At 42.4% G+C, this 25,372-nt stretch overlaps 1 protein-coding gene across 1 annotated transcript; it reads left to right on the top strand.

Annotated features, from left to right (window-relative positions):
* The first annotated feature begins 431 nt into the window (after window positions 1-431).
* Window positions 432-14,113, top strand: LOC308583310 (calpain-9-like). The gene is made up of 6 exons (XM_081187122.1): window positions 432-936; window positions 9,347-9,415; window positions 10,182-10,260; window positions 11,019-11,135; window positions 12,775-12,833; window positions 13,701-14,113. Exons 1-6 carry the CDS (start codon window positions 724-726, stop codon window positions 13,725-13,727), a joined length of 564 nt encoding a protein of 187 aa, XP_081043248.1. The 5' UTR covers window positions 432-723; the 3' UTR covers window positions 13,728-14,113.
* Window positions 14,114-25,372: the final 11,259 nt, after the last annotated feature.

Below are 25,372 nucleotides of genomic sequence, written 5' to 3'. Positions count from 1 at the left end.
TGTGTCTGCATTGTGGGCAGCCTTTAACCCAGGAGTATTCAGCATTTTGGACTACACTTCCCATCAGCACCTGCCAGCATGAATGATGGGAATTGTAGTCCATAACATCTGGAGATATTGGCTACCCCTGGTTTAATCTATAATAATCTGGTTCACTCTATCATAGGGAGCTGTGAAATTATAGGCAGATAGATTTTCGTGCCAATTAACATTTCTCTGAGTCAGCGAAGGCAGTGCCTCCACACCCTCCCCTTATCACTCAAACATGGAGAAACTGCCCTGACTTTTCCTTTTGGGTGTAGCAGATTCATGATACATGGCCAAACACAAGAGTTATCTCTGTGCCACCCTTTGCGGTTTCTGAGTTAACATACCTGAGGGAAAGGATCCAGCAAACCGGAACACCTGAAGAAGCCAAACAAGTTCCCTTTTCTGTTTGCTCTCAGGGTGTTCCTTTCTTTTATTGTTTCTGGTGAATGTGACTGTCAACCTGCCATTCAAACAGGTGCAAAAAAGGAGGGGCTGCTTGCACAGAAGAAGGTTTTCTCTTTCTTTCGCCCACTTCCCTAAAGGTCTGGATCTTCTTGCGTGCCACAAGGTGCAATTGGATCCTATAATCACTCCTTGTTGTTGTTTTGCAGGGCTGGCATTTTCCAGAAGCTGTCCTCTCAACTCTTCAGCCCCTCTACCTCAGTTATACCTGTTACAGGTGGATTAAGAACAATGCCTTACACTTTCCGGAACTCGGGTCCACGGGCTCCCCCCGTCCCCCAAAGCGCTTCTGCCACTCACTCCACTGGCCAGACCTACAAGGAGCTGAAGCTTGAATGCCAGCAGAGGGGGACACTCTTTGAGGATTGTGACTTCCCAGCCAATGACGCTTCCCTTTTCTACAGTGAGAAGCCTCCCGTCCCCTTTGTGTGGAAGAGGCCTGGGGTGAGTGCGATTTCTCTTTCTGTCAGTCCCTCTCCCATTGTGTAGAATCTTGTGCAAAATGAGACAGCTAAACTTCTATTTACAAAAGACAAGTTTCTCTCCCTCAAGGTTCTAAATATAGATATAATGGCCCAACATTGTAAGAAATCAATATTGTAGTGTGGCAGCAGCTAAGCTTGAAAATCCCTGACATCAGGCACCTTTTGGGCAATTGCTAGAAATATTTTTATTCAGACAAGCCTATACAGACATGTGGCATGCTGACACGTGTTTTAATCTGGTTTTCAGCTTATTGTTGATTTTAATTATTTTTAATGTTTTCAATAGCTGCTTTTTACTCTTCTGTTTTTACTGATAATAGTTTTATGCTCTGATGGTTTTTTACAGCCAAGTGGTATAAGATTTTGGGAAATAAATAAATGAAATAAACATGTGTTTGGGCACAGTAATAGACTGGGTCAAATTGAGACTCAATTCAGAAAAGATGGAGGTCTTGTTGTGATTGATGGTTCATGCATCTGGATGGATGAAGTTGAAGTTCATTGAAGATGAGGTTACACTCCGCCTAAGCTCAGGTTTTCAGTATGGGAGTGCTTATTGATCCAGCACCATCTCAAATCATATTTTTTTTCTGTTTTAACTGACATGTCAGCTGCAACCTTACCTGGATGGAGGTATCTTGGCTGCTATTACCAAATAACTTATCATGTAGCCCAGAGGACTGCCTTTAAAAACGACCCCCAAATTTCAGTTGGTCTGGAAAACATCCACAAAACTATCAAGTGAGACTAGTGGATTTGACCTGAGCTTTGGCAACTGAACCAATTACCAGACTATTTCTCAGCCCAATTTTAAAGTGTTGATTTTGCCCTTTTAAAGCCCTAAAATCTCAGACCTTCATACTAGCCTGCCTTTGCAGTGTTCAAATCCCCAGTCAGCCTGCCCTGGAGCTCACTGGGTAATCTTGAAGCAACCACCACCTCTCAGCCTAATCTACTTCAAAGAGTTGTAGAGAGGATAAAACAGGAGATGATAATGGTGTGTCACATCTTGGGCTCCTTGAAGGCAAGTGGAATAAAATAATAATAATAAATTGATAAAAATAGACAGAGATAACCATGCAAGTTAAGCCAGAGTATATTTGGAAACATGTTTATGTTTTCTCCTTCTCAGAATGTATAGCACATGTGCATGACTTATTCCCAGCGTGGTGTATAACACGGAAATGCCTGCGTCTATACTGTACCTTCTGACAGCAAACATGTATTTCGAATCAAAACAAATATATTTCACATTCCACACCTCCCATGGGGAAATCTAAGCTCCATTCAGTGGATAAATAACTTGTAACCTACATCCTGTTATTCTTCCTTCCCATAGAAAGAAAAAGTCAACAAACTTTGATTTGCTGTTTAACAGGGATAAACAAACATCACAAATGCATGAGGTGGGGCGCTGTTTTAGCAGAGTCCCCCTTGTAGAATTTCATGACTTGATTCGAGAAAGTATAACAGAAACTCTCTTTTCCTTCTTTAGAATAGAGAATAAGCTTTTAGGAATGCACTTTGTGGAGATATTCGATCGCACAGTTGGAATAATTCTCTCCTTTAAGATTTAGGGCCAATGTATATTACTGTTATTATTTTATTGTATTACGGCAAGGGAAAAATGGATTATACCCCAAGGGTGCAGAAAATTAGGCAGAAAGGTAAACATTCTGCAGGCTAAGATTTATGACGACATTTCTATTGCTTGACTGTCAGGTTGAAACCCTTCAGAAAAGGCAGGTGTGGCTTCACGGGCTTCTTGCTTCCCCGCCCTGTTCTCTTTGCCTCCACCATCTGATCATGTGGTAATAAACAGGATGTCTTCCAAAGTGGGAGGAAGGTAGGCCACAGGACTGAGGAGAAAAATAGCAGGAGAAGCCATAACGCACCTCATTTCTTTCTGTATCAGGGAAATTAAAAGTGCACTACAAATCTCCAGGTAATAAACTGGTGAGTGTAATTGCCCCATATTTCTGCCACAGGAGATGGGACCTTTGTAGCAGTAAGTTACCTCAGTAGCAGGTTACCTCAGAAATCTGCTATTCCCACATGAGCCTTCGTGAGTAGCAGGCTCAAAACAACAAACTCAAAACTAAACAGGGGAACAATCACCACTCTTTCCCCATCCCATCTGTGTCCTCATCTAATCCACAGCTGATCTCCTTTAGGTAGGATGGCCCATGTGCGCCTCACCAGAGCAAAGCCCCCCCAAAAGGCAGTTCAGCATAAAATTTGGAGATGCTAATGTAGAATTGAATCCTATGGATCATCAGTGTGGGGAAGAGTGTGGCCAAGTGTGGCTGCTTAGTGGTGATATCAGTTGTTGATCACCTTCAAGGCCTCTCCTGTTCTCACTCCTTAGGGCAGGCTTCCACAAACTCGGCCCTCCAGATGCTTTGAGACTACAGTTCCCATCATCCCTGACCACTGGTCCTGCTAGCTAGGGATCATGGGAGTTGCAGGCCAAAAACATCTGGAGGGCTGAGTTTGAGGAAGCCTGCCTTAGGGTTTTTTATTTGTAAACCAGACTGCCAATGGATGCCTAACAAAATTTCAGACAGCATGAGGAAGCATGCTTTCTGCCTGTGAACGGGGGGGTGGGGGTTCAGACACTATATAGCTCTTTTCCCCTCCTCATAATTAACTGAAGCAAGGTATATTATGTCATTAAGCAATTAAATGCAAATGTGTTTATTCTGCATAATTGGATTGAAAGAATTCAGCTTTTCCTAGTACAGATTCTGGATTTTTTGTGTGCACAATTTGTTTCCCGCCCCTCTTTTTGTGCATTATATTTTAGGTGGACCATGGGTTGGGACGCGGGTGGCGCTGTGGGTTAAACCACAAAGCCTAGGACTTGCCGATCAGAAGGTCGGCGGTTCGAATCCCTGTGACGGCGTGAGCTCCCATTACTCGGTCCCAGCTCCTGCCAACCTAGCAGTTTGAAAGCACATCAAAGTGCAAGTAGGTGAATAGGTACCACTCCAGCGGGAAGGTAAACGGCGTTTCCGTGCGCTGCTCTGGTTCGCCAGAAGTGGCTTAGTCATGCTAGCCACATGACCTGGAAGCTGTACGCCGGCTCCCTCGGCCAGTAAAGCGAGATGAGCGCCGCAACCCCAAAGTCGGCCACGACTGGACCTAATGGTCAGGGATCCCTTTACCTTTACCTTACTCCATGGGTTACATGCTGCTACCTCAAATTCTAGATGTCAGGCTTCAGAAATGCATGCAGGCTTACCAGACCACTGCAATAAAGTGAATATCACAATAAAGCGGGCCACATATTTATTTATTTTTAAATGTTTCCCAGTGCATATAAAAGTTATGTTTACACTATATTGTAATCTATTAAGCCAGGCTCCCTCCACTCTTGTGGCCAGAAAAGGAAGCGGCCAGTCTGCCTGCAGCTGCACCCTCATCCTCCTAAGGAGCATGTCTGCACAGTTCAATGAAGCGAGTTGTGCCTGTAGAGCAGGTCTAGAGGAATCCCTTTCTTATCCCAGTCTCCCGGCACTACAGTATTCTCTAAGGGCAAGCCTGTTCCTTTGTGCTGCATGGTTCAATTGCAAGCTCTGCACGACCCAGTGTGTTGAACAAGCAGGTGGTGCCAGCGATGACTGGGCTGGCTTGACTTGCCTTTTGTTCTCTTTAATCATGACACACCGGCCTAAGTAATGTTCTCCCCCAGTTGGGCATTGAGCAGCAGGAATGCAGCCAGCCAGGTCACCTGCTCTCTGACATTTCCTTTGAAGCAGGGAAATGCTCTGGGGGAGAAAAAATGCCAGCCTCTGGCTCCATTCAGTTTTTAAACTACCAGTAGCCTGTGTAAAGCTTGCAGCCTCCGTTAATTGCCTTGGCTGCCACCTTTATCCATCTTGCCCACTGTGTAGACATGGTCGACCTTTGTCTCCCCCGCTGGGGATGAAGGTTCTGCTCCACAAGCACGTTCCTGCATTGGCTCCCTTCCCACAAAGCCTCTGTTTGTCTGAGGCTTAATTTGAATCTCTCTGCATCCATTGTGACCTGCAAAGTAATTTTATTAGTACATGTGTATTTATCATCAGCATGTATGGCCCCTTTTAGATAGACAAGTATGCCTTCCCTGCTTTTTAGCTTATTTTTTAAAACAGATATTGGCAACCCAGGGTAACTGCTTGCCTTGAAAGCAGTTGATGCTAAGAGTGGCATGATTGATGAGGAGGATGGATGAATAGACCCAAAAAGCCCAGTCCTCCGAAGTAAACTGAAGTGTAGGTGGGTTCCCATGAGGCAAGACACAGCAACAACAGGAAGAACATTTGTTGAACTACATAACTGGGAAACAGGGGCAAAGCAACTGCTTATATACATTCCTGAAGGCCTGGGCCACTCCCACTCCCAAAGTGATTGGCTGTCTAAACTTCCAAGCTGCGAATCACGACGCAGAGTTCAAGGGCCAATGGCAGAAGCCCAAATCCTGAAATGCTCTGTGATTGGATATCATGTATCGAATCAGAACAAAGAGGCTCAGAATCCTTAGTCCAGACTCAAGCTCAGGTAAACACAGACCACTGAATACATAACATAAACACTGTAGGCAGTTGTATTTTTCTGTGAAATTCCCTCTGAGAGCAATGGAAAATCCTCCAGTCTTGTAGGCCACTGGGCACCTTACTCTACTATTCAAAGCACACCACTACCTGAAGGAGCGTCTCCACCCCCATTATTCTGCCCGGACGCTGAGGTCCAGCGCTGAGGGCCTTCTGGTGGTTCCCTCGTTGCAAAAAGCAAAGCTACAGGGAACCAGGCAGAGGGCCTTCTTGGTAGTGGCACCCACCCTGTGGAGCGCCCTCCCATCAGATGTCAAAGAGATAAACAACTACCTGACATTCAGAAGACATCTTAAGGCAGCCCTGTTCAGGGAAGTTTTTAATGTATGACATATTAGTGTATTTTTGGTCTTTGTGGAAGCTGCCCAGAGTGGCTGGGGAAACCCAGCCAGATGGGTGTGGTACAAATAAATTATTATTATTATTATTATTATTATTATTATTATTGGGCCGGGGCCGTTTAGGGCTTTAAAGGTCAACACCAGAATTGTGCTCGGAAACGTACTGGGAGCCAATGTAGGTCTTTCAAGACCGGTGTTATGTGGTCTTGGCGGCCGCCCCCAGTCACCAGTCTAGCTGCCGCATTCTGGATTAGCTGTAGTTTCCGAGTCACCTTCAAAGGTAGCCCCACGTAGAGCGCATTGCAGTAGTACAAGCAGGAGATAACTAGAGCATGCACCACTCTGGCGAGACAGTCCACGGGCAGGTAGGGTCTCAGCCTGCATACCAGGTGGAGTTGGTAGACAGCTGCCCTGGATACAGAATTGACCTGCGCCTCCATGGACAGCTGTGAGTCCAAAATGACTCCCAGGCTACGCACCTGGTCCTTCAGGGGCACAGTTACCCTATTCAGGACCAGGGAGTCCTCCACACCAGCCCGCCCCCTGTCCCCCAAAAACAGTACTTCTGTCTTGTCAGGATTCAATTTCAATCCATTAGCCGCCATCCATCCTCCATCCGCCTCCAGGCACTCACACAGGACCTTCACTGCCTTCACTGGTTCTGATTTGAAAGAGAGGTAGAGCTGGGTATCATGTGCATATTGATGGACACCCAGTCCAAACCCCCTGATGATCTCTCCCAGCGGCTTCATAAAGATGTTAAAAAGCATGGGGGAGAGGACAGAACCCTGAGGCACCCCACAAGTGAGGGCCCAAGGGTCTGAACAATCATCCCCCACCACCACTTTCTGAACACGGCCCAGGAGGAAGGAGCGAAACCACTGTATAACAGTGCCCCCAGCTCCCAACCCCTCTAGACGGTCCAGAAGGATGTTATGGTCGATTGTATCAAAGGCCACTGAGAGATCCAGCAGAACTAGGAAACAACTCTCACCTTTGTCCCTAGCTCGCCGGAGATCATCAACCAGTGCGACCAAGGCAGTTTCAGTCCCATGATGAGGCCTGAACCCCAATTGGAAGGGATCCAAATGGTCCGCATCCTCCAGGCGTGCCTGGAGTTGTTCAGCAACCACACACTCAATCACCTTGCCCAAGAATGGAAGATTTGAGACTGGGCGATAGTTGGCCATACTGGCCGGGTCTAAAGATGGTTTTTTAAGAAGCGGTTTAATGACCGCCTCTTTCAGCGGATCTGGGAATGTTCCCTCACAGAGGGAAGCATTCACCACCCCGCAGAGCCCATCGCCCAGCCCTTCCCGGCTTGCTTTTATTAGCCAGGATAGGCAAGGATCAAGGAGACAGGTGGTTGGTTTCACGCGTCCAAGCAGCCTGTCCACATCCTCGGGGGTAACGGATTGAAATTGATTCCATGCAACTTGACCAGACAGGGCTCTAGCACTCTCCCGCCCCAGCCCTGCTCCCACGGTGGTGTCTAGCTCCTTCCGAATATGAGTGATTTTATCTGCAAAAAACTTTGCAAAATCGTTGCAGGAGATCTTGGGGTCTTTACAAGGCCCCGGTGGTAAAGGTGGTTCCGTTAAATTGCAGACCACCTGAAAGGGTCTCCTGCTACTATTTTCTGCAGATGCAATAGAGGCGGTGAAGAAAGTCTTCTTCACCGTCGCTGTCGCCACTTGGTAGGCTCGACGTTGAGCTCTAACCTGTGTCCGGTCAGATTCGGAGTGAGTTTTCTGCCACCGACGCTCTAGCCGTCTCAGCGATTGTTTCATCGCCCTCAGCTCCGAAGAAAACCACGGGGCTGTCCGGGCTCCACGCAATCAGAGAGGACGCTTCGGAGCCAGACAGTCGATAGCCCTGGTTAACTCCACATTCCAGCGGGCCACCAGGGAATCAGCTGAAAGGCCATCAACATGGGATAAAGCATCCCCACCACTCTCTGGAAACCATTTGGATCCATTAAGTGGCGGGGGCGGACCATCCGAATTGGTCCCACCTCCCTGCAGAGGTGAAGGGTCGCGGAGAAGTCCAGTTGCACCAGGAAGTGATCTGACCATGGCACTTCTTTGGTTTCACTTTTACTTAGTGTCAGATCACCCACGTCACTAGAGGTGAATACCAGGTCTAAGGCATGTCCATGACTATGAGTTGGGCCCAACTTATTCAGGGACAGCCCCATGGAGGCCATGCTTTCCACGAAGTCCCGAGCGGCCCCTTGTAAGGTCGTGCCGGCATGGATGTTAAAATCCCCTAGGACAACCAAACTAGGTGTCTCCAGGAGAACATCCGCCACAACCTGAAGCAGCTCGGGCAGGGAATCCTTGGTGCAGCGGCGAGGTCGGTACACCAAAAGGAATCCTGTACTGCCCCTATTGCCCAACTTCCAGAACATGCACTCAGAAAACTGGGTCTTCCCAGTAGGACGCCTGATGCAAACTAATGACTTCCTAAAAATCACTCCCACCCCCCTCCCCGCCCACACGACCACATGGCAGTGGTTTTTTATTTATTTATTTTTTTAATAATCTTTATTAAAGTTTCAAAAGGTACAAAAAACAAAACAGAAAAACAAAAGAAAACAACAAAAACAACAAAAAGGTTCCACCTTTTAAATCTCATTTTCAATAACTTCTTTTCATGACTTCCCCACGCCTCCCCTTCTTGTATTCCAGCTCCAATTGTTTGTTCAAACAAGTTTTTATCCTTGATGTCTTAACCATAATTTGTTAATTTACTTAATCATAATTTGTTAATAAACTTCTTTATAATAAGTTTAACTTTTGGATCATTATTATACATAGTTCAGTTAATCCAACAACTTTCAAAATGTATACCTTAATCATATATAAAAGAGAGAGAGATAAAAAAAACAAGCGAAAAGATACCTTTCCTAAGGTTGTCCCTAGTTCCCAACCACAGATTCCCCATTCTTATAATAATAAACAACATAAATTTTTTACACTAAAAAGTAAAAATCAGGCCCCCTTTGGACTTCTAAACCCCACCCTTCTCTCCCCGGTTTCAATCCCAAACCAAGGTCCAGTTAGTCCATCTTTTTAGCCTGGTGACCTTACGTCCGAGGCTCTCAAATCTCTCTCAGTCCCTTTCAGCCGGCTTCTTCGGAGGTCTCTTATGCTTAACACCCAAACTCGAAGAGGTGCCTTCTCAGTGCAGTCCATGTTTCTTCCAGCTAGGCCTACTTGTTTAGGTGGAGCTCCAGCTCTGTTTCTTAAATCTATATGTCCCAAATAGTCCAGCTTTCACTTTAGTCTCTAAAGTGCTCTGCAGCAGTTAATGCTGATAGGACAAGGCTGTTAGTTCAAAATGTTTAACTGCATTAATAAAGTAATAAATGTAGGCTGGTTTTGGTACTTGACACAACTAGTATTGTTTTCCTTAATGTGGACTGCATCAGGCCAGTGGAAATGGGAAACTCGAATTTAATGAGTTCAAAATTTTCTGGGACAAACTGAAGAAGTGGATTGTAAGTTAATATAGAGTCATAGTTTTCTCAGTTGTTTGGTTAGGCATTTTTGAAGTAACTACAAAGCAATTTTAAAGACCCATAAAACTTTCATATTAAATCAGTGCTCTTAAAAATAAAAAAGCTGTTTCTAGGAAACATTCTTTGTTTGCTTTTGTGCCAAACCACAAAAAGTTTACAGGAAACATTAGCAATATTTTTTAAAAACTTGAGCAAAAAAAAGGATTTTTTAAAGGTAATAAATGTCAGAACAAATGTTCCTCAGAAGGAGGCCAAGAAAAATAAATCTTTAGCAAAAGACATTGCTTGAACATAATATATTGCTATTGGAACATGTAAGATGAAAGTGCTGATTCATGATGAGGAGAAAACACTGGTGACCTGCCAAGTGCTCCGGGAAAAAAGGGTCATCCCATTTTTCCTGCAAAATCTCAGTGGCCATTTTGGGTGCTGTCATCTCATGTCATCTCGGGCCACACTCCAGCCCTGAAAAAGGTGCTTTTTTGAGGCTAGAGCATGGTGCAGGTTACGTGATGTGCCCAGGAGCATGTCCCAGAAGCCGCATGTCCCAGTTTTGGATCTGAAAAAGTTGGACAATATACAATCAGCAAGAAATTAATTTTTAAATAGCCAGTCAGAGCACTCAGGCTGATGAAGCCCAAATATAAAGGAGCATTTGGATGTCTTTAAACAATTAAGTGACCCATCAACTCTTCCTTTCTCAGAGGGGTTACAAATAATTTTCTCTTTTTGTTCATTTGTTCAGGGTATTTTCCTTCATTTTGATTCTGACCACTCCGGCACCATGTCTTCCTACGAACTTCGTCTTGCTTTAAAAGCAGCAGGTACCAATTTTTTCCTCAAAGGCTGGCCTTGGCAGTAGGTGAACCTAGGTGGCAGAGGTGGCAGGAGAGGCTTGGAGAGCAGGAGCAACTGTGTTGCTGGCAGGGAGCCCACACAGTGAGTGAGCAGCAGCCTTTCAAGATCATCCTCACTAGATGTGATATGAAAGAGTCCTTATTAGATCATCTGTTAAAAGCAGGCATACAGGCCCAAAGTGGCACTTGGGAAGAGAGTTAAGTCCCATTATTTCAGTGGGGCTTACTCCCAGGAAAATGAATATAGGGCTGTGGGCTCACTTAAGACAGGATAGTCAGGATTTTTTGTACACTTCCTTTGAACAAGTTCCTTGCTCAGAATAAATCAAGTCAATAAGATTGAGGTGGCTGCAGAATGTACTTTAAAGAATCAGGATTCCAATGGAAATTCTGACCAGAACTGGCTGGCTGAGATCAAAGATTAAAAGAAATGATTATGATGACGGGTTAAAGTAACAGTTAGTTATATATGGAATTACAGGGAATCATAAAAGGCATTAAAATCTACATTTTCAGAACTCTAGGTTAATCCCCCCCCCCCGTTTCACCCAATCAATTCTTTACAATCACGAGGGCTGGAAGCTTATATAAAAACTAAAACCACAGTTCTCAGGATGCATAGATCCTGCGACCTATACTTTGTCTTGGATGCTTTCAAACGGCTTGCTGGAAGAGTGGCAGTTGTGGTGAGTTATTAAAGAAGCTCAAATTTCTCTTTCCTGAAGGGTTTCAGCTCAATAATTATCTACTGCAGTTGATGGTTCTGAGGTACTCTGATGATCAATACCAGATTGAATTTGATGACTTCTTAAACTGCCTCATTCGCCTGGAAAATGCAAGCCGTGAGTATCTTCTTCTTTTATCTTTATTTGTTCTCTTTGAAAGCTTTTTAATTCCCATTGACATGTGATAGACACAATAGGTGGGTTTCCAACACCTAACTGCTTTCACAGTTTTTGTTCATTATTTGGTTTTGCAGCAGTTCATTTCCTACAAGTGTTCTACAATTATTGGATTTGCTATTCTGCTTCATAATTACGACACTATTAGTTTGAAAGCACGTTTATCTTGTGTCTCAGTGCCATAATGAGCTGAAAGGGCAAGTGCTCTGCTAAGCAGCCATGTTTGCCACTGCTGCAGTAAGCGAGAGACATTTGATGAATGCCAACAATGACCGGTCGTTCTTAAGATCTGAAGAGTTGCAGGGAAAATGACAGAAAATTCTGACATTTCCCAGTAAAGCTCAAGGTCAATTTAGTACTTTCAGTAAATGCTTGAATGTCACCTTTATTTCTGTCACTTATTAGTAAACGACACTTTATCATAATAAAAAAATTCCTTCCAGTAGCACCTTAAAGACCAACTAAGTTAGTTCTTGGTATGAGCTTTCGTGTGCATGCACACTTCTTCAGATACCTCTGAAGATATCTGAAGAAGTGTGCATGCACACGAAAGCTCATACCAAGAACTGGTATCTGAAGAAGTGTGCATGCACACGAAAGCTCATACCAAGAACTAACTTAGTTGGTCTTTAAGGTGCTACTGGGTATCTGAAGAAGTGTGCATGCACACGAAAGCTCATACCAAGAACTAACTTAGTTGGTCTTTAAGGTGCTACTGGAAGGAATTTTTTTATTTTGAGTATGGCAGACCAACACGGCTACCTATCTGTAACTGACACTTTATCATGTCATTGGTACAAATGTGAGGTGAGGGGAAGCCACAGTGATGTTAATATTTCTGTCATTACTCATTGGGCCTCCTAAAACTAACCTGTAAATGTCAGCATTCACCATGTTTCTGACATTTACTGCAACAGAGTTTTTATGTAAGACACTGATCATATTGGCAAGGTGTTTTCGGGGGATGGCCCAAGGGGTCTCAGCCACAGATATTTTTTACTTGGCTTCTGATCTATAGCCCCTTTCCCCCTTTCATATATTTAACATTGGTGGGGGTTTTTAGATTCTTGTTATTAGTATTTAACTGTGCTCACATAATACACTACAAAACACATTGCCAGTGAGACTACACCCACCTGTCATCTTAATTTGCCCAAGGACTTCTTTTTGTTTTAATATATACAAAAGAGCAGCTCTTGCTAATAAGTCATGGGGTAGGGAGATAGGAGGCCCAATCCACATACAGTGAACTGAGCCCAGTAAATTCTCTTGATAGCTCATATTAAGCCCTAACAGCCGGAGGTTGTTTTTCCCCTCTGAAAGTTATGGCATTTATACATACAAAATGTGCATGTGCTAATTTATGCAAATTTGCATCTTGGCCCCAAAGCTTGCATCCAATTAAGTTTTGCAGAGTAGGCCCATTGAAATTAAAGGATCTAGCTTAGTCATATTCATTAATTTTAGTGGGTTTACTCTTAAGTATGAGTACCACTAAATGCCTCAGGTCATTTACCTTGCATTGTCCCCACATATTTGTATGAATCAGATCAACAGCACGTGTTGATTTTTTTCCCAGGAGTGTTCCAAGCACTAAGTGTGAAAAACAGAGACTTCATTAACCTGAATATAAGTGATGTAAGTACCCAAGATCCTAAAGCTCATATGTCCTTAAGTAAAAAGTGTAAAGGTGCATAAAGGGACCCCTGACCATTAGGTCCAGTCGTGACCGACTCTGGGTTGCGGTGCTCATCTTATTGGCCGAGGGAGCTGGCGTACAGCTTCCAAGTCATGTGGCCAGCATGACTAAGCTGCTTCTGGCGAACCAGAGCAGCGCACAGAAACGCCGTTTACCTTCCCGCTGGAGCAGTACCTATTTATCTACTTGCACTTTGACGTGCTTTCGAACTGCTAGGTTGGCAGGAGTAGGGGCCAAACAACGGGAGCTCACCCCGTTGCGGGGATTTGAACCACCGACCTTCTGATCGGCAAGTCCCAGGCTCTGTGGTTTAACCCACAGCGCCACCCGTGTCCCAAAAAGTATAGAAAGTAACTATTTGAGTGCAGGATTCCCCACTTCTTCCACTTTTTTATGGGCACATTTTACTACTGGCATAAGCAAATGAAAACCCAATGAAGGGCCTCCAGAGGATGTCTCTCCAAGCCTATGGCCCTCAACATTTAAATAGTTTAAAACCAAATAAGTGACAGAATATGGGGAGGGCTCCCGTTTCCCTTAAGCTAAAATAACCACCAGATTTTAGAGCCACACCTCTGTTCCAGAGGGTCTTGTATTTCTGCCATTCTGGGAAGTTCTCATCTTATACATGTTACTTTAGGATCTCCTTTATCATCCTGTTTGACCACAGTGCCTCCTCCACAAGACATACATACTTTGGTAGTCACAAATTCAGGATATGAAGAGGCTGATCAGATTTATGGCCCAAGAGTTCTGACAAATTGGATATTTCAACGGTAATGTTTGGTCTTTCTTTCTCCTGTTAGTTTATCAACTTGACAATGAACATCTGAAGACATCCAGTCTGGGTTTCAGCCAGTGTTCAAAGTGCCTCTCAAAATAAGTTTGGAATGTTCCTCCCATGGTTGAAAACATCACAGAATTCCTGCATCTTCTACCCTTTCTTATATTGGCCCTCAACACTACCAGAACTGCTTTGAAGCCATTTTGGCATAAAAGGGGTGTAATAAAGTACCTGTTTAAAAGAAAACAACAAATATAGATACGTATTAAACTTGTGTGTGGTGTGTATGTGTATCACAGTAAGCATGGATATGTTTTGAAATCGAGTGCAATTCACATCAAATGGAATGACTGGCTCCAAGCAATCATTGTGTTTTTTATGACACATGATCATGTCAGTTTCCAATGAACTTGCCGCATGGCTGAACTGCTCCCATTAAGTGTCCTAATTTTGTTTTGCCTAAATTCTTCAAATATGCATAAGAAAAAAGAAGCACAAAAGAATAAAAGAATAAAGACACAAATGTCTTTCTGAGTAAAGTAACAAAAAGTTTACTCACATTTCAGTTCACGATATGATCCCTGAAAGGCAGGCTTTACTTGGTAGTTACATGAAGAAATTGTGAGTTTGTCTCATATGGAGACTGAGCTCATGTGCTGCTGGCTGAGAACCAGCAGACAGCAAAATTTACATTAATGGAACAAAATGGCTGCAGGAGAGCAGCATGGCAGCAAGACAATGGAAAGACAAAAGTAATTCCTTGTTGCTCCTGGCAGCAGCAAACACAAAATAGGTGGAATCTTGGGAAAACAGACCCAATCAGAAGAGCCAAAAGCAAGAGGCGAACCAATCAAGTGAGCTGGAAGACGGAAGACCACTGAAGAAGCTGTGGCTTGGTCTTTGCGTTGCTTCTGATCCAGCTGCTGCTGTTCTCCATCCTCAGCGCTGCCGCTGGGAGCAGAGAATGGCCACAGCTGGAGCAGAAGTCCCAGGCCTTAGCACCAGTGCCATTTTGGAGACAGTGGCCACTTCAACACCAGAGGGAACTGGAGAAATAGCTGTTGTGGCCGCCTCTAAAACTGGCACCAAGGCTGCAGGCTTCAGAAACAGCAGGCGCAGCAGCAGAATCTACCACTCCTGGATCCTTCCAGGATTCCACCGCCTGAGGCAACCATTTCAGACTGCCTGATGGTAACACTAGCCCTGACAGTATCTTGATTATATCACTCAACCGACTCCTTTTACCAGTTCCACAAAGACAGGGAGATGTATGATGGAAGGATTTCCTTCTAATTTTGTTTACAGGAAAGCAAAAGTCCATCATTCTGCTCTGCCATTAAAAGCTGCCTCTTAATTTGGGGCTTCACAGTAGATGGATATGTGAACCCCACCATTTTTGTCGTCATTATCCATCATGCTTTCATGAGGCTCAGGTCCAAAGGATGAAATATCAGAGTTATGAATACCTCACCATGCCTTTACGCCTTGATTAACTGACCTCTGAAACACAGATTGCAGACAGATAATAGCTGTCTTGCCTGAGACCATTTTAGCTTGAAAACAGATTGCCTGGTGCCAGAGAGAAGTGAATTTCCATTTCGTAACACTGATCTGATTCATTTCCTAGAGGACAAGTGTAACTGAAATAGAAAGGAGGTCAGATTAAGAGTGACCTGTCAGAATAATATCCTCTATATGTTGATATTGCTGTATGGAAGAACTGTGTGCTTATCCTTGGGTAAAAATAAATGAAAAGTACTAGTGGGCAAATTTCAAAAGCTTGTACAGAACAAATGAACATTGGGCAGCAGGTTATGCAGAAAAAATGAAAAAAACAAACCAGACTTGGAACATAGCACAAACTTAATTTGGAAGCAAAATTGTAATGTACAATTTGCTTCAGGGATGGGGAACCTATGGCCCTCCATCTGGATTACAAAACCTATCAGCCCTGACCATGGACCATGACAGCTGTGGCAGATGGAAACTGGAGTCAAATAAGATCGGGGTCACGGATTCTTCATTCCTGATTTACTTGGCATAGCATCAGACGTGGTATTCGTGTGACTATTTAATGGGCACCGCTACCAGATTCCAGTTGTTGCACAGTGAATCTTCCATGCCACAAATAGTGTGGAAATCTGGGCTCTACTTCTAGCATGGTTACATCAAGATGAAATTCAGAGGTGCAACCTCAACCCCCTGGCTCCATCGCAATGCAAAGGGTTCTGGGGCCAGCACCAGTACATCTTATAACCCAATGTTGTACGTGGTGGATGTGTGCTACACTGGGGAGGCTTGGAGCTCCATTCTGAAAAGTTGCCGGTTCTGCTGCCCATGTGGAATGAGTTGGATGATCTATTTGCCACAATGAGGGCTGCATAAACCAACCCGCTGCTGCAAAAAGGACAGTTGTGTGTTTCAGCTGTGAGCGCTTGGCTGAGTCTGCAGGAAACAAGAGGATTTATGTGTTCCAAAACACACGCTCCTCCTAAGTTAAAGCACTTTTTAAAAATAGCAATGTCAAGCACTACTCAAATTAGCTGCTGAAATACTGATTCTCTCTTTTGACATGCAAAATTTAACATTGCATTCCTTTTTCTTTCTTTCTTTTTTGCACTGAACTTCCACTCACCTCACCCCCGCCAAGGGTTTATCCACAGTGGACTGAAAGCCTTTTGTTAAGGCAAGCAGGCTTGCACCTGTTTTTGATCAAACATTTTAAACTCTGCTTCCCTTGGCTCAGAAAAGAAGCTTTTATGTGCTTAAAATTTCCAGTATCTGGAAGAAATAAAAACATCACTGTAAGGGAGCACAGGGGATCGTTTGGGGAAGATGCAAACTGTTTTCACCCTAACAGAGATAGCTTTCACCAGATCCAACCCTATGCTGAAAAACATCAGTCTGCATATTCTTTGTAATAATAGCGTACAGAATTGTCTTCTTCTTGGTTTTTGTTTTTAAATGGGCTTTTTATAGCTGGATTCATAACAGCTCTGAAGAATCTAGTAATCGATAGACCTTATTGTTCTATTTTTGTTTGTGCTCATCTAACACAACTGTCAAGGATCTATTATTATCTGGGGAAAGCCAGTTAGCACAAAACATTAAAGCAAAATAATGTTGCCGCGTAGTTCTCCAAACAAACAATGCTTATAGAATCATAGAATCATAGAATCATAGAGTTGGAAGAGACCACAAGGGCCATCGAGTCCAACCCCCTGCCAAGCAGGAAACACCATCAGAGCACTCCTGACATATGGTTGTCAAGCCTCTGCTTAAAGACCTCCAAAGAAGGAGACTCAGACTCCACCACACTCCTTGGCAGCAAATTCCACTAACAAAAGAATATACATATCTTAGGGGAAAGTGTGCATAGAAACGAATCTATGCATGAAAATAACATATACAGAAGCATCGTATTAGGGGAAATGGCTTGCAGACATGTCCACATTAATCAAAACTACATACAAACATGTTTATTAGGAAAAAATTGCACTGGAATGCTGATTAATTTTTGTGAGGATTGTTTTTTAAAAACAAACAAACATAAATTGCTGCAGAAATGCAGAGAACTGAATTTAAGGTGGGCAAAATAAGAAATGGAGAGAATCAAAATGGACAGTGACGAAGCCAGGCAGACTTCCAAATCTTGGGTACCACGGCTGAAAACATTAAAGGAGCCTAATACATTTTGAAAGCACTGCAAGTGAGCGTTATTAAATTTAAATTGGGTAGTTGTTGTTGTTTCCTCATGTTCCAGCAACCTCTCAATATCTCTTTGCTGTTTCTTTAAGTGGTAAAGTGGGAGTCAATATCCATTTGACTCCAAGTGAACAGTCATGTTAGTTGTTCTTTATTTTATTTTTTAAAAAACTGACAATAAACTTCATCAAATGTCAGGGTCACTGAATAAAATATTCAAGTCAGCATGCTTATGCAAAATCAGCACAGTTATACAATTTTATTACAGATGCTAATAGTACCTTTTTGCTACTGAGGCTTATTGGGGAAACTTAATTTTTCTTGGCATTGCTATTTGAACTTTTGCCAGTGAATATAAACAAACCTGCAGAAAGAAGGGTTCCCAACTAAATTAATTTGTCGTGACCAGGATTTCTCTTGGGTGAAATTATCTTTAAGCCCCATAGAAAACTGCCTTTGCTTGGAACAGCTAAATATGACTACATATGAGGAAGGCTATGATATCTGGTGCTAGAAGAGACATTGCAGAAGTACATCTCTCTCTCTCACACACACACACACACTCCATAACATGCAAAGCTATTTTTTTGGATAAGTGGTTGCCAGATGGGCAGTTACACATATTTTCAAGTCTTTCTAAAAGTGGAAGCAACAGCAGATTGACATTGTATTAGGGGATTTCATTGTATTATGTAAAATAAGATGGCTTTCCCCCCATTCTAAAAACAGCTTTCCTGGATTCTCTTGACCCCCATGCCCCATCTTTTGTAAGAAGTTCCAGTTCGCATCTGGCTGACACTTGGCGTCCCTGCTGTAAATGTGTTTTGGTTTGATTTACAAAATGATCCAAAAATGGAAAAAGCTTTTTAAAATTGCTGAGCAGGAAGAAAAGGGGAAATTAAATAGACCTATAAACTATTATTTCAATCCTATGACCACAATCCATTTAATAGCTTGGAAGAAAAGTGGTTTTGTTCTCAGTTGGCTATTCAGAAGCATTGAGATTATTCAAATCTCTTCTCCACTATATTATGTTGTCCTTAATACTTAATTTCAGTATGTAATTTCAGCCTTATTGGATAGTAGAAATGTGTGGCACTCTTTTTTAGTAGAGTAATTCAACCAGTGGTACTGTACTGTGTTTAAGAAAGGCAAATAAATTAAAAAAAATGGAGAAAGCAATGTTTTTGGAAACAATCTTCCTCCCTCCCCCAGGTGTTCATCACAGGCTTGAAATATAGACCAAGGTATTTTCAGTTTAAGAGTGAAGACGCTTCTGAATTAACTCTCACACAAAATTGATATAAATTGTAAACAAAGCTACCACCCAAACGGACACACATCTAGGGGTGGAGAACCCAGGGTCCTCCTTACACTGCTAGATTACAACTTCCATCATAGTTGACCCACTGCCCATGCTGGCTTGGGCCAATGGAAGTCCGCTAATATCTGGAGGACTACATTTTTGCATGCTGTTTTCACTAATGTATTCAATTTAGTGCACTTTTGCCTAATATGTGCACGTTGGCAGACATTGTTTGGCTGCAGAACTGCCCCACAAAATTTGGTTAAGTGCAAATTTTGAAGGGCAGCTGTTCTTGAGCTCACATACTGCTTCAGAAAGTGCAAATCAAATAGATTCGTCTTTATATGTGAACTGAATCAAAGTTCTCCCTCATTCCTGGCTGATACCTTCTCGTGCCTCATCTTGCTACAGCCTTGTTTCTCTGCATACAAAGCAAAAACTGCTGTGTGTCTCTCAGGAATTGTCAAAGACTTGACAAACCTTGATGAGTAGAAATGAACCAGACTTTAGAAAGGGCCATAGGAAGATGTCATATTCCAGGTTAGAACATTTGTCCAGTATTGTCCATTCTGATGGGCAGAAGTATTTTCCATCAGTTGCTTACTGATCCTTTTAACTGGAGATGCCAGTGATTCAAGAAGTGTTGCCCCACCATCTCCCTTCTCAAACCCCCTTCTCATCTCATCTTTTGGCCCATCTCCCTTCTCAAACCCCTACCAGCCCTATCTACATAGAACCCGACTGCTTTGTAGTCTCATAATGCAACTGACTCATATCAGAGGGCTTTGGAGAACCTGTCCTTAAAATCACCGCACTATAAAGTCCCAACAAATTTAAGCTGACAAACTCTGTGTCTCCTCCTGATGTAAGCAGTGCACTGTCTGGGTTTCATCATGGAAATTTATGGAGTGATTTGATCAGTTTGACCAAGGAAGTTATTTTCATTAGATTCCAGAGATACGGATTCATAGATGGGTATTTATGTAGAATAATTCAAGTAAAGAATTAGCCAGTTCTATTATTAGCCAGGCAATAGAAGAGAATCCTACATGTTTTAAAGTTAGCCTTGCCGACTCCACTAATTGCAGCAGGCCTCTCTTATAAACGTTTTTTTTTACCTTATTTTTTCTTATTTCTTATAAGCTCAGATGGATGGACCAATCTGTCAAACAGAGCATGGTATGCTAGTGCAACTAGTGTGGATTAAAGCTTGTCATAGAATGTCGTGTAGAACCTTCAGGGGGATCATATGATCTAAAGGGATTTTGCCATCAAGGATGCTTCCAGAAGACATATTAGGTTTCCATTCTGATTTGCTTGCAGGGAGATTAGACAACAATGCCTGCTTAAAGAGCATTCATTCCGATTTATCTGTGGGGAGGCTAGATGACATCTCAAAGCAAGTGTTATCGCTTTCCCAGTGCATTTCCGAATCATTTTCCTTATCCCAGAAGTCCGGTATTTGGGGGAACAGTTCCAAATCAGCTTTAATCAATCGAGGTCATCGTCAAACCCTTCAGGTCGTGGACAGAATGGAATGTTTTGGAAAATGGCAGAAGGACATCTCTAAGTTTGTCTGGCAGGGCAAAAAGCCCCGAATAAAATTCAAAATACTAACTGACTCAAAAGAAAGAGGGGGGTTTGCCCTGCCGGATTTAAGGTTATACTACGAAGCTGCAGCCTTCTGCTGGCTGAAGGACTGGTTTCTGTTGGAAAATACCGATGTCCTAGATCTGGAAGGGTTTGACAATGTTTATGGTTGGCATGCATACTTGTGGTATGACAAGGCGAAGGTTCACAAACTGTTTAAAAACCATATTGTCAGAAAATCAATTTTTGCCGTCTGGATGAAATATAAGGACTTATTAGAAAGTAAGACCCCGAGGTGGTTATCACCAGTGGAAGCCAAGATTTCTAAAAAAAGGCCCAATATGGAGGCCTACTGGCCAAAATATTGGGAATTAATTGAAAGAGTTGGAGACAATTGGAAGCTCCAAAGCCAGGACAAATTAAAAAGTAAGGTGCGAGATTGGTTACATTACGCTCAAATTCAAGAGGTATTTAAAATGGATAAAAAAGTGGGTTTCCAGACGGAGAAATCGAAACTGGAGACGGAGTTACTAGAACCAAGGACTAAGGTACTTTCGAGAATGTATGACTTGCTGCTTAAATGGAATACACAGGATGAGACAGTTAAATCTGCTATGATAAAATGGGCACAGGATGTAGGACACAATATTATGTCTGAGGACTGGGAAAGGTTATGGAACACCGGTATGAAATTCACGGCATGTAGTGCCTTGAAAGAGAACATTATGAAAATGGTATACCGGTGGTACATGACCCCAGTCAAGTTGGCTAAAATATATCATCTGTCTGATAATAAGTGTTGGAAATGCAAGGAGGCAGAAGGGACATTCTTTCACCTCTGGTGGACCTGCCCGAAAGTAAAGGCCTTCTGGGAAATGATACATAATGAGCTGAAAAAGGTATTTAAATATACCTTTTCCAAGAAACCAGAGGCCTTTCTCCTGGGCATGGTGGACCGGAAGGTGCCAAAGAAGGACAGAACCTTGTTTATGTATGCAACCACAGCAGCAAGGATTCTTATTGCAAAGTTCTGGAAGACACCAGATTTACCCACACTGGAGGACTGGCAGACGCAGCTGATGGACTACATGGAGTTGGCAGAAATGACTGGCAGAATTCGAGATCTGAGCGAAGAAACAATGGAGGAGGACTGGAAAAAATTTAAGGACTATTTGCAAAAATACTATAAGTTGTTTGAATGTTAAGATTGTGCACGATTAAGAAACGTTATGCTTCTGCAATTTATCTAAGTAAATGATAAAGTAAGTAATGATGAAAAAACGAGACAAATTAGAAACAAAATATTATGTTTATTAAAAGTGTTAAAACTAAATTACAAACTTCTGAAATTGGTAACATAATAAATTCAAAGGTACAATAAGATGTGAAACAAGATAACAAATTGCTGAACTGGCTAGAATAATGAATGCAATGTTGAGAGGATGTGAGGAGGTCCAAAAGAAAGCGAATTGTTGAAGGAAAGATATTTAACTTTTTCTTCTTTTTCTTATTTTTCTTCATATATAAAAAAAAATGTTTCTTGCATGTTGCTATGTAAACTAATCTGTTAACCTATGGAAAGAAACGCAATAAAAAATTTTATAAAAAAAAAAAAATAATCAATCGAGGTCATCGAACACTTTCAACCTGAATTGCTTTGCACAGCTTTGGGCTCATCCAAACTTACGTTTTGCCCTGTTCTTTCTAGGCACAGGTCTGTGTCAGAGCATTTTTGTGGGGGATTTTTGCCCTGGAGCTTTCCCTTCAAAATCTCGGTCTTTAGTGCTCAATCGGAGCAAATGTCAATTCAGGTTTTCTGTGGATTGCTGTTTGCTCTGACTGAGCTTCAAAGAGCGCGCTGGGCTTGGAATGAGAAGAGGAAAAGTAAGTGAAGACAAGCATGTTTCCTTTCTCATGATCTTATAAAGTAACAAGACTTACCCTCTTGATTTTACCAACCATGACTCAAAAGTTGGAACTACAGGATAGTAGTTTGGAGGCAGATGATGTTATTCCATTCTGCAGCTAAGAGATCCAGCTGCTAACCCAAAAGGGAGATCATGAGAGAATCTCCTATGGGCTCCATGAACGACAAGCAAGATACAAATGGAGAATTACTGTATTTTTCCGTGTATAAGATGCTGCTTTTTTGCTAAAAATTTTTTGGCAAAAATTGGGTGTTGTCTTATACACGGGTAGTGAATGCAGAGGGGGGACGTGCAATTAATGGCAGCAGCAAGCAGGAGATTGGCAGCGGCGATTGGGCGGGTGATTGGTGGCTGTGGCAAGGCCTACTGGCGATTGGCTGTGGCAACTGGGCAGGCAATTGACAGCTGTGGTGAGGTGGGCAGGCATTTGGCGGCTGCGGCAAGTGGGCGGGTGGCCTTTGGTGGCAATGAGTGGGCAGATAAGGTGGCTGCGTCGATGTGTGAGATCAGCAGTGGTGGGCAGGTTGCTGGAAGTGACCTTCCCCCCCCCCAAAAAAAGCTAAGCAATTTAATTTCTCAATTTTGGGTTAAAAAAATATATGGGCCTCTTATACATGGAAAAATACAGTATTATGAAACACACACCCCTCTACAAATGTAGAGCTCCCTTATACTTAGACTTGGCCCAAACAAGTAGTGATGAAATACCTTTCAGGAAGAGAAGGGGGTGATTTATAATAATAAGGGTTAGACAAGTTTGATAGATGGATACTCAATTTTCACAAGATGGGCACAAGTTTGATTCTCATTTTGGGAGTTTGGAATAGTCTTTAGCACTCTAAGCTCAAGATGTAGAAACAATTCTAGATCTAAAATTTTTTGTCTGACATGGTAAAAACCAGCTTTCACCCCCCATGAGAGCCAATTTTGTGCAAAGATTTGCAACAAATAACCAATATAATAATGTTTAATTTTCTCAGCAACCTTAACAAACTACAGTTCTCATGATTCTCTGGGGGAAGCCAAGGGGTATGATACTGCTTTAAATTCTTTTTTGTGAACTGCTTTGAGGTTTTGTTTTTGTTTTATAAAATCAGCTGTGAATAATTTTTATGAAAAAATAATAAAAGTAAACGTATAATGCAGATGAAGCCCATATCAAAATGGCAGAACCATATCAAGGAGGAAGAGGCAAGGACATCAAAACAATAAAGGCAATGAAACTGGTTTATGTCAGGTGCCTTTAATTAAGAAGTAATTTTATACAAAATGTGACCAAGTATTTTGAATACGAACTTCAATAAAAACATATCTAAGAAAGGGAGAAGCATCCGATTTAGCCATCAAAGCACAGTAAAGGGAAAGGGAGAGTAAAGATTTCTGCAGTAGACATTTGCTGGCTAGTTGCACTGAGTACAATCTATCAACATCTTCTGAGTTAGCCTCGCTGTAGGGAATAGGCTGTGTACAAACACTTTAGAGGAAGTAAACCCTAAGTGTATAAGATGAAAGACTCCAAAACAAGAGAACAGAAGAAGAAAATAACACAGATCCTATCCATTTATCCATTGTCAGTGCATGAAAGCAGAGATTTTAAAAAGATGCTTCTCTAGGCCTTAGGGCATTCTCTTTCATGGGCCAAAAAAAATATGGAAAGTGACATTACTTGTCTGTTAAACTGAAAATATCTGCTTCTTGAAGTTGTCAACACAGAGAAGAGGACCTGAACTAAAAAAAGTCACACTTCACATTATTCAGCTTTTATAAGATTGCAAATATTCCCTTTCAAATGCCAAAATGTGAATCAGAAATGCCTTCATGCATGTAGAACTTGTGCTCAATCATAGCGTTTTGTTGCTTTTTAAATACCAAATGTTTTTCCTAATTTAAAAAACCATTCTGAATTTATTTTACAAATATTAAAGTGACTCAAAAAACTTGTAAACGTAGCCATAAATAGATCGCTCACAAACTGTTACCAGAACTTCAAGAGGCTTTCTTCTCCTAAAATCTCTTCAGCCTCCTGCCATTTTGAATCCCAAGTTGAATAACTAGCAGTGTCAGGAAGCTGCTTGTTACTCAAGAGTCAATTCACACGGAACATGGCAGCACAGCGACGCAGCATGACAGGTGCTGCTACGGTAAACACCGTGTGATGGAGAGATGCATCGCCAAAGATGTCACAGGGACCCACAAGTTATCCTGAGCTCTGGAGTGTGCATCTGCGTGTTTAGAGATGCACATATTTAACCTGCCTACATCACTGTTTTACCACAAACACCCATGTGTGAGAGAGATGGGGACACAGAAGCAGCATTTCCTTTAGTGTTCCCCCATATTTTCTTATTTTCCATAGCAACACAGATGGACGTGTCTTTGGAACAGAGACTTAGAAGACTCTTCATTTGGTTTGTTGCAATCTATGTTTCCTGCAGAGTACATTGAGAGAACAGGAGATTGGATGTACAGAAAGTGGACTGAAGTAGAGCTTATGTAGATGAAGAGGAATTTTCAGGTTTTAGTTTATACACTAGTGTGAGGTCACGCAAACAGAAATCTCAAGGTTGCGATAAGCTACCCGGAGGAGGCTACTAGCAAGTGCTGTTACAAAAAGCACGGAAAATAAAGAGAGGGTGTAAGGTTTGCTTTTTTTGTCCTACAGAAGTAGTCCGATGCAAACTTTGTGGGATCTCCCACAAAGAACCACTGGCACAAAGTTGGCACAAAGAACCACTGCCTTGGGTCAATACTCCAGAAATTCAGTTATTGGGATTTTAAATTGTAAGAATTTAAAATCAGAGCATCAGTCACCTTTGGCTTTGGATTGGACAGATCACTAGTTGTGCGTAAAGGGAAATTAAGGCTCGAAGGTGATAGGTATAGCAGTGAAGCAAAATGGAAAACCAAGACGCGTTGTCAGGCGACAGTTACACATGTACATTTTAAATAGCTGACAACAATGAGGCCTGGTCTACATATGCAGCAGAAAGAAGGAGGTGCTAGAATCCTGAGGTGGTATTATAATTTCAAGCTATAGTGGAGGGGTGTCATTTTTGAATGACCAACCCATCATATAAATAGCTCTCTGCAAGTTTAAAAACTAACAAAAACTTAGCACATCAGGGTGTGTGGGTGTGACATGTTGGGAATTCTAGCCTCACTAAG

This window comes from Podarcis bocagei, assembly GCF_964188305.1.
Source record: "Podarcis bocagei genome assembly, chromosome: 3".
NCBI lineage: Eukaryota > Metazoa > Chordata > Lepidosauria > Squamata > Lacertidae > Podarcis > Podarcis bocagei.
This window is presented reverse-complemented; position numbering and strand designations above follow the sequence as displayed.

Excerpts from the sequence above, each read along its gene's own strand:
- LOC308583310 (XM_081187122.1), top strand. The coding sequence starts at position 724 with ATGCCTTACACTTTCCGGAACTCGGGTCCACGGGCTCCCCCCGTCCCC. Across the intron at positions 937-9,346 it reads TTGTGTGGAAGAGGCCTGGG|GCCAGTGGAAATGGGAAACT; the intron begins GTGAGTGCGATT and ends GGACTGCATCAG. Across the intron at positions 11,136-12,774 it reads TCGCCTGGAAAATGCAAGCC|GAGTGTTCCAAGCACTAAGT; the intron begins GTGAGTATCTTC and ends TTTTTTTCCCAG.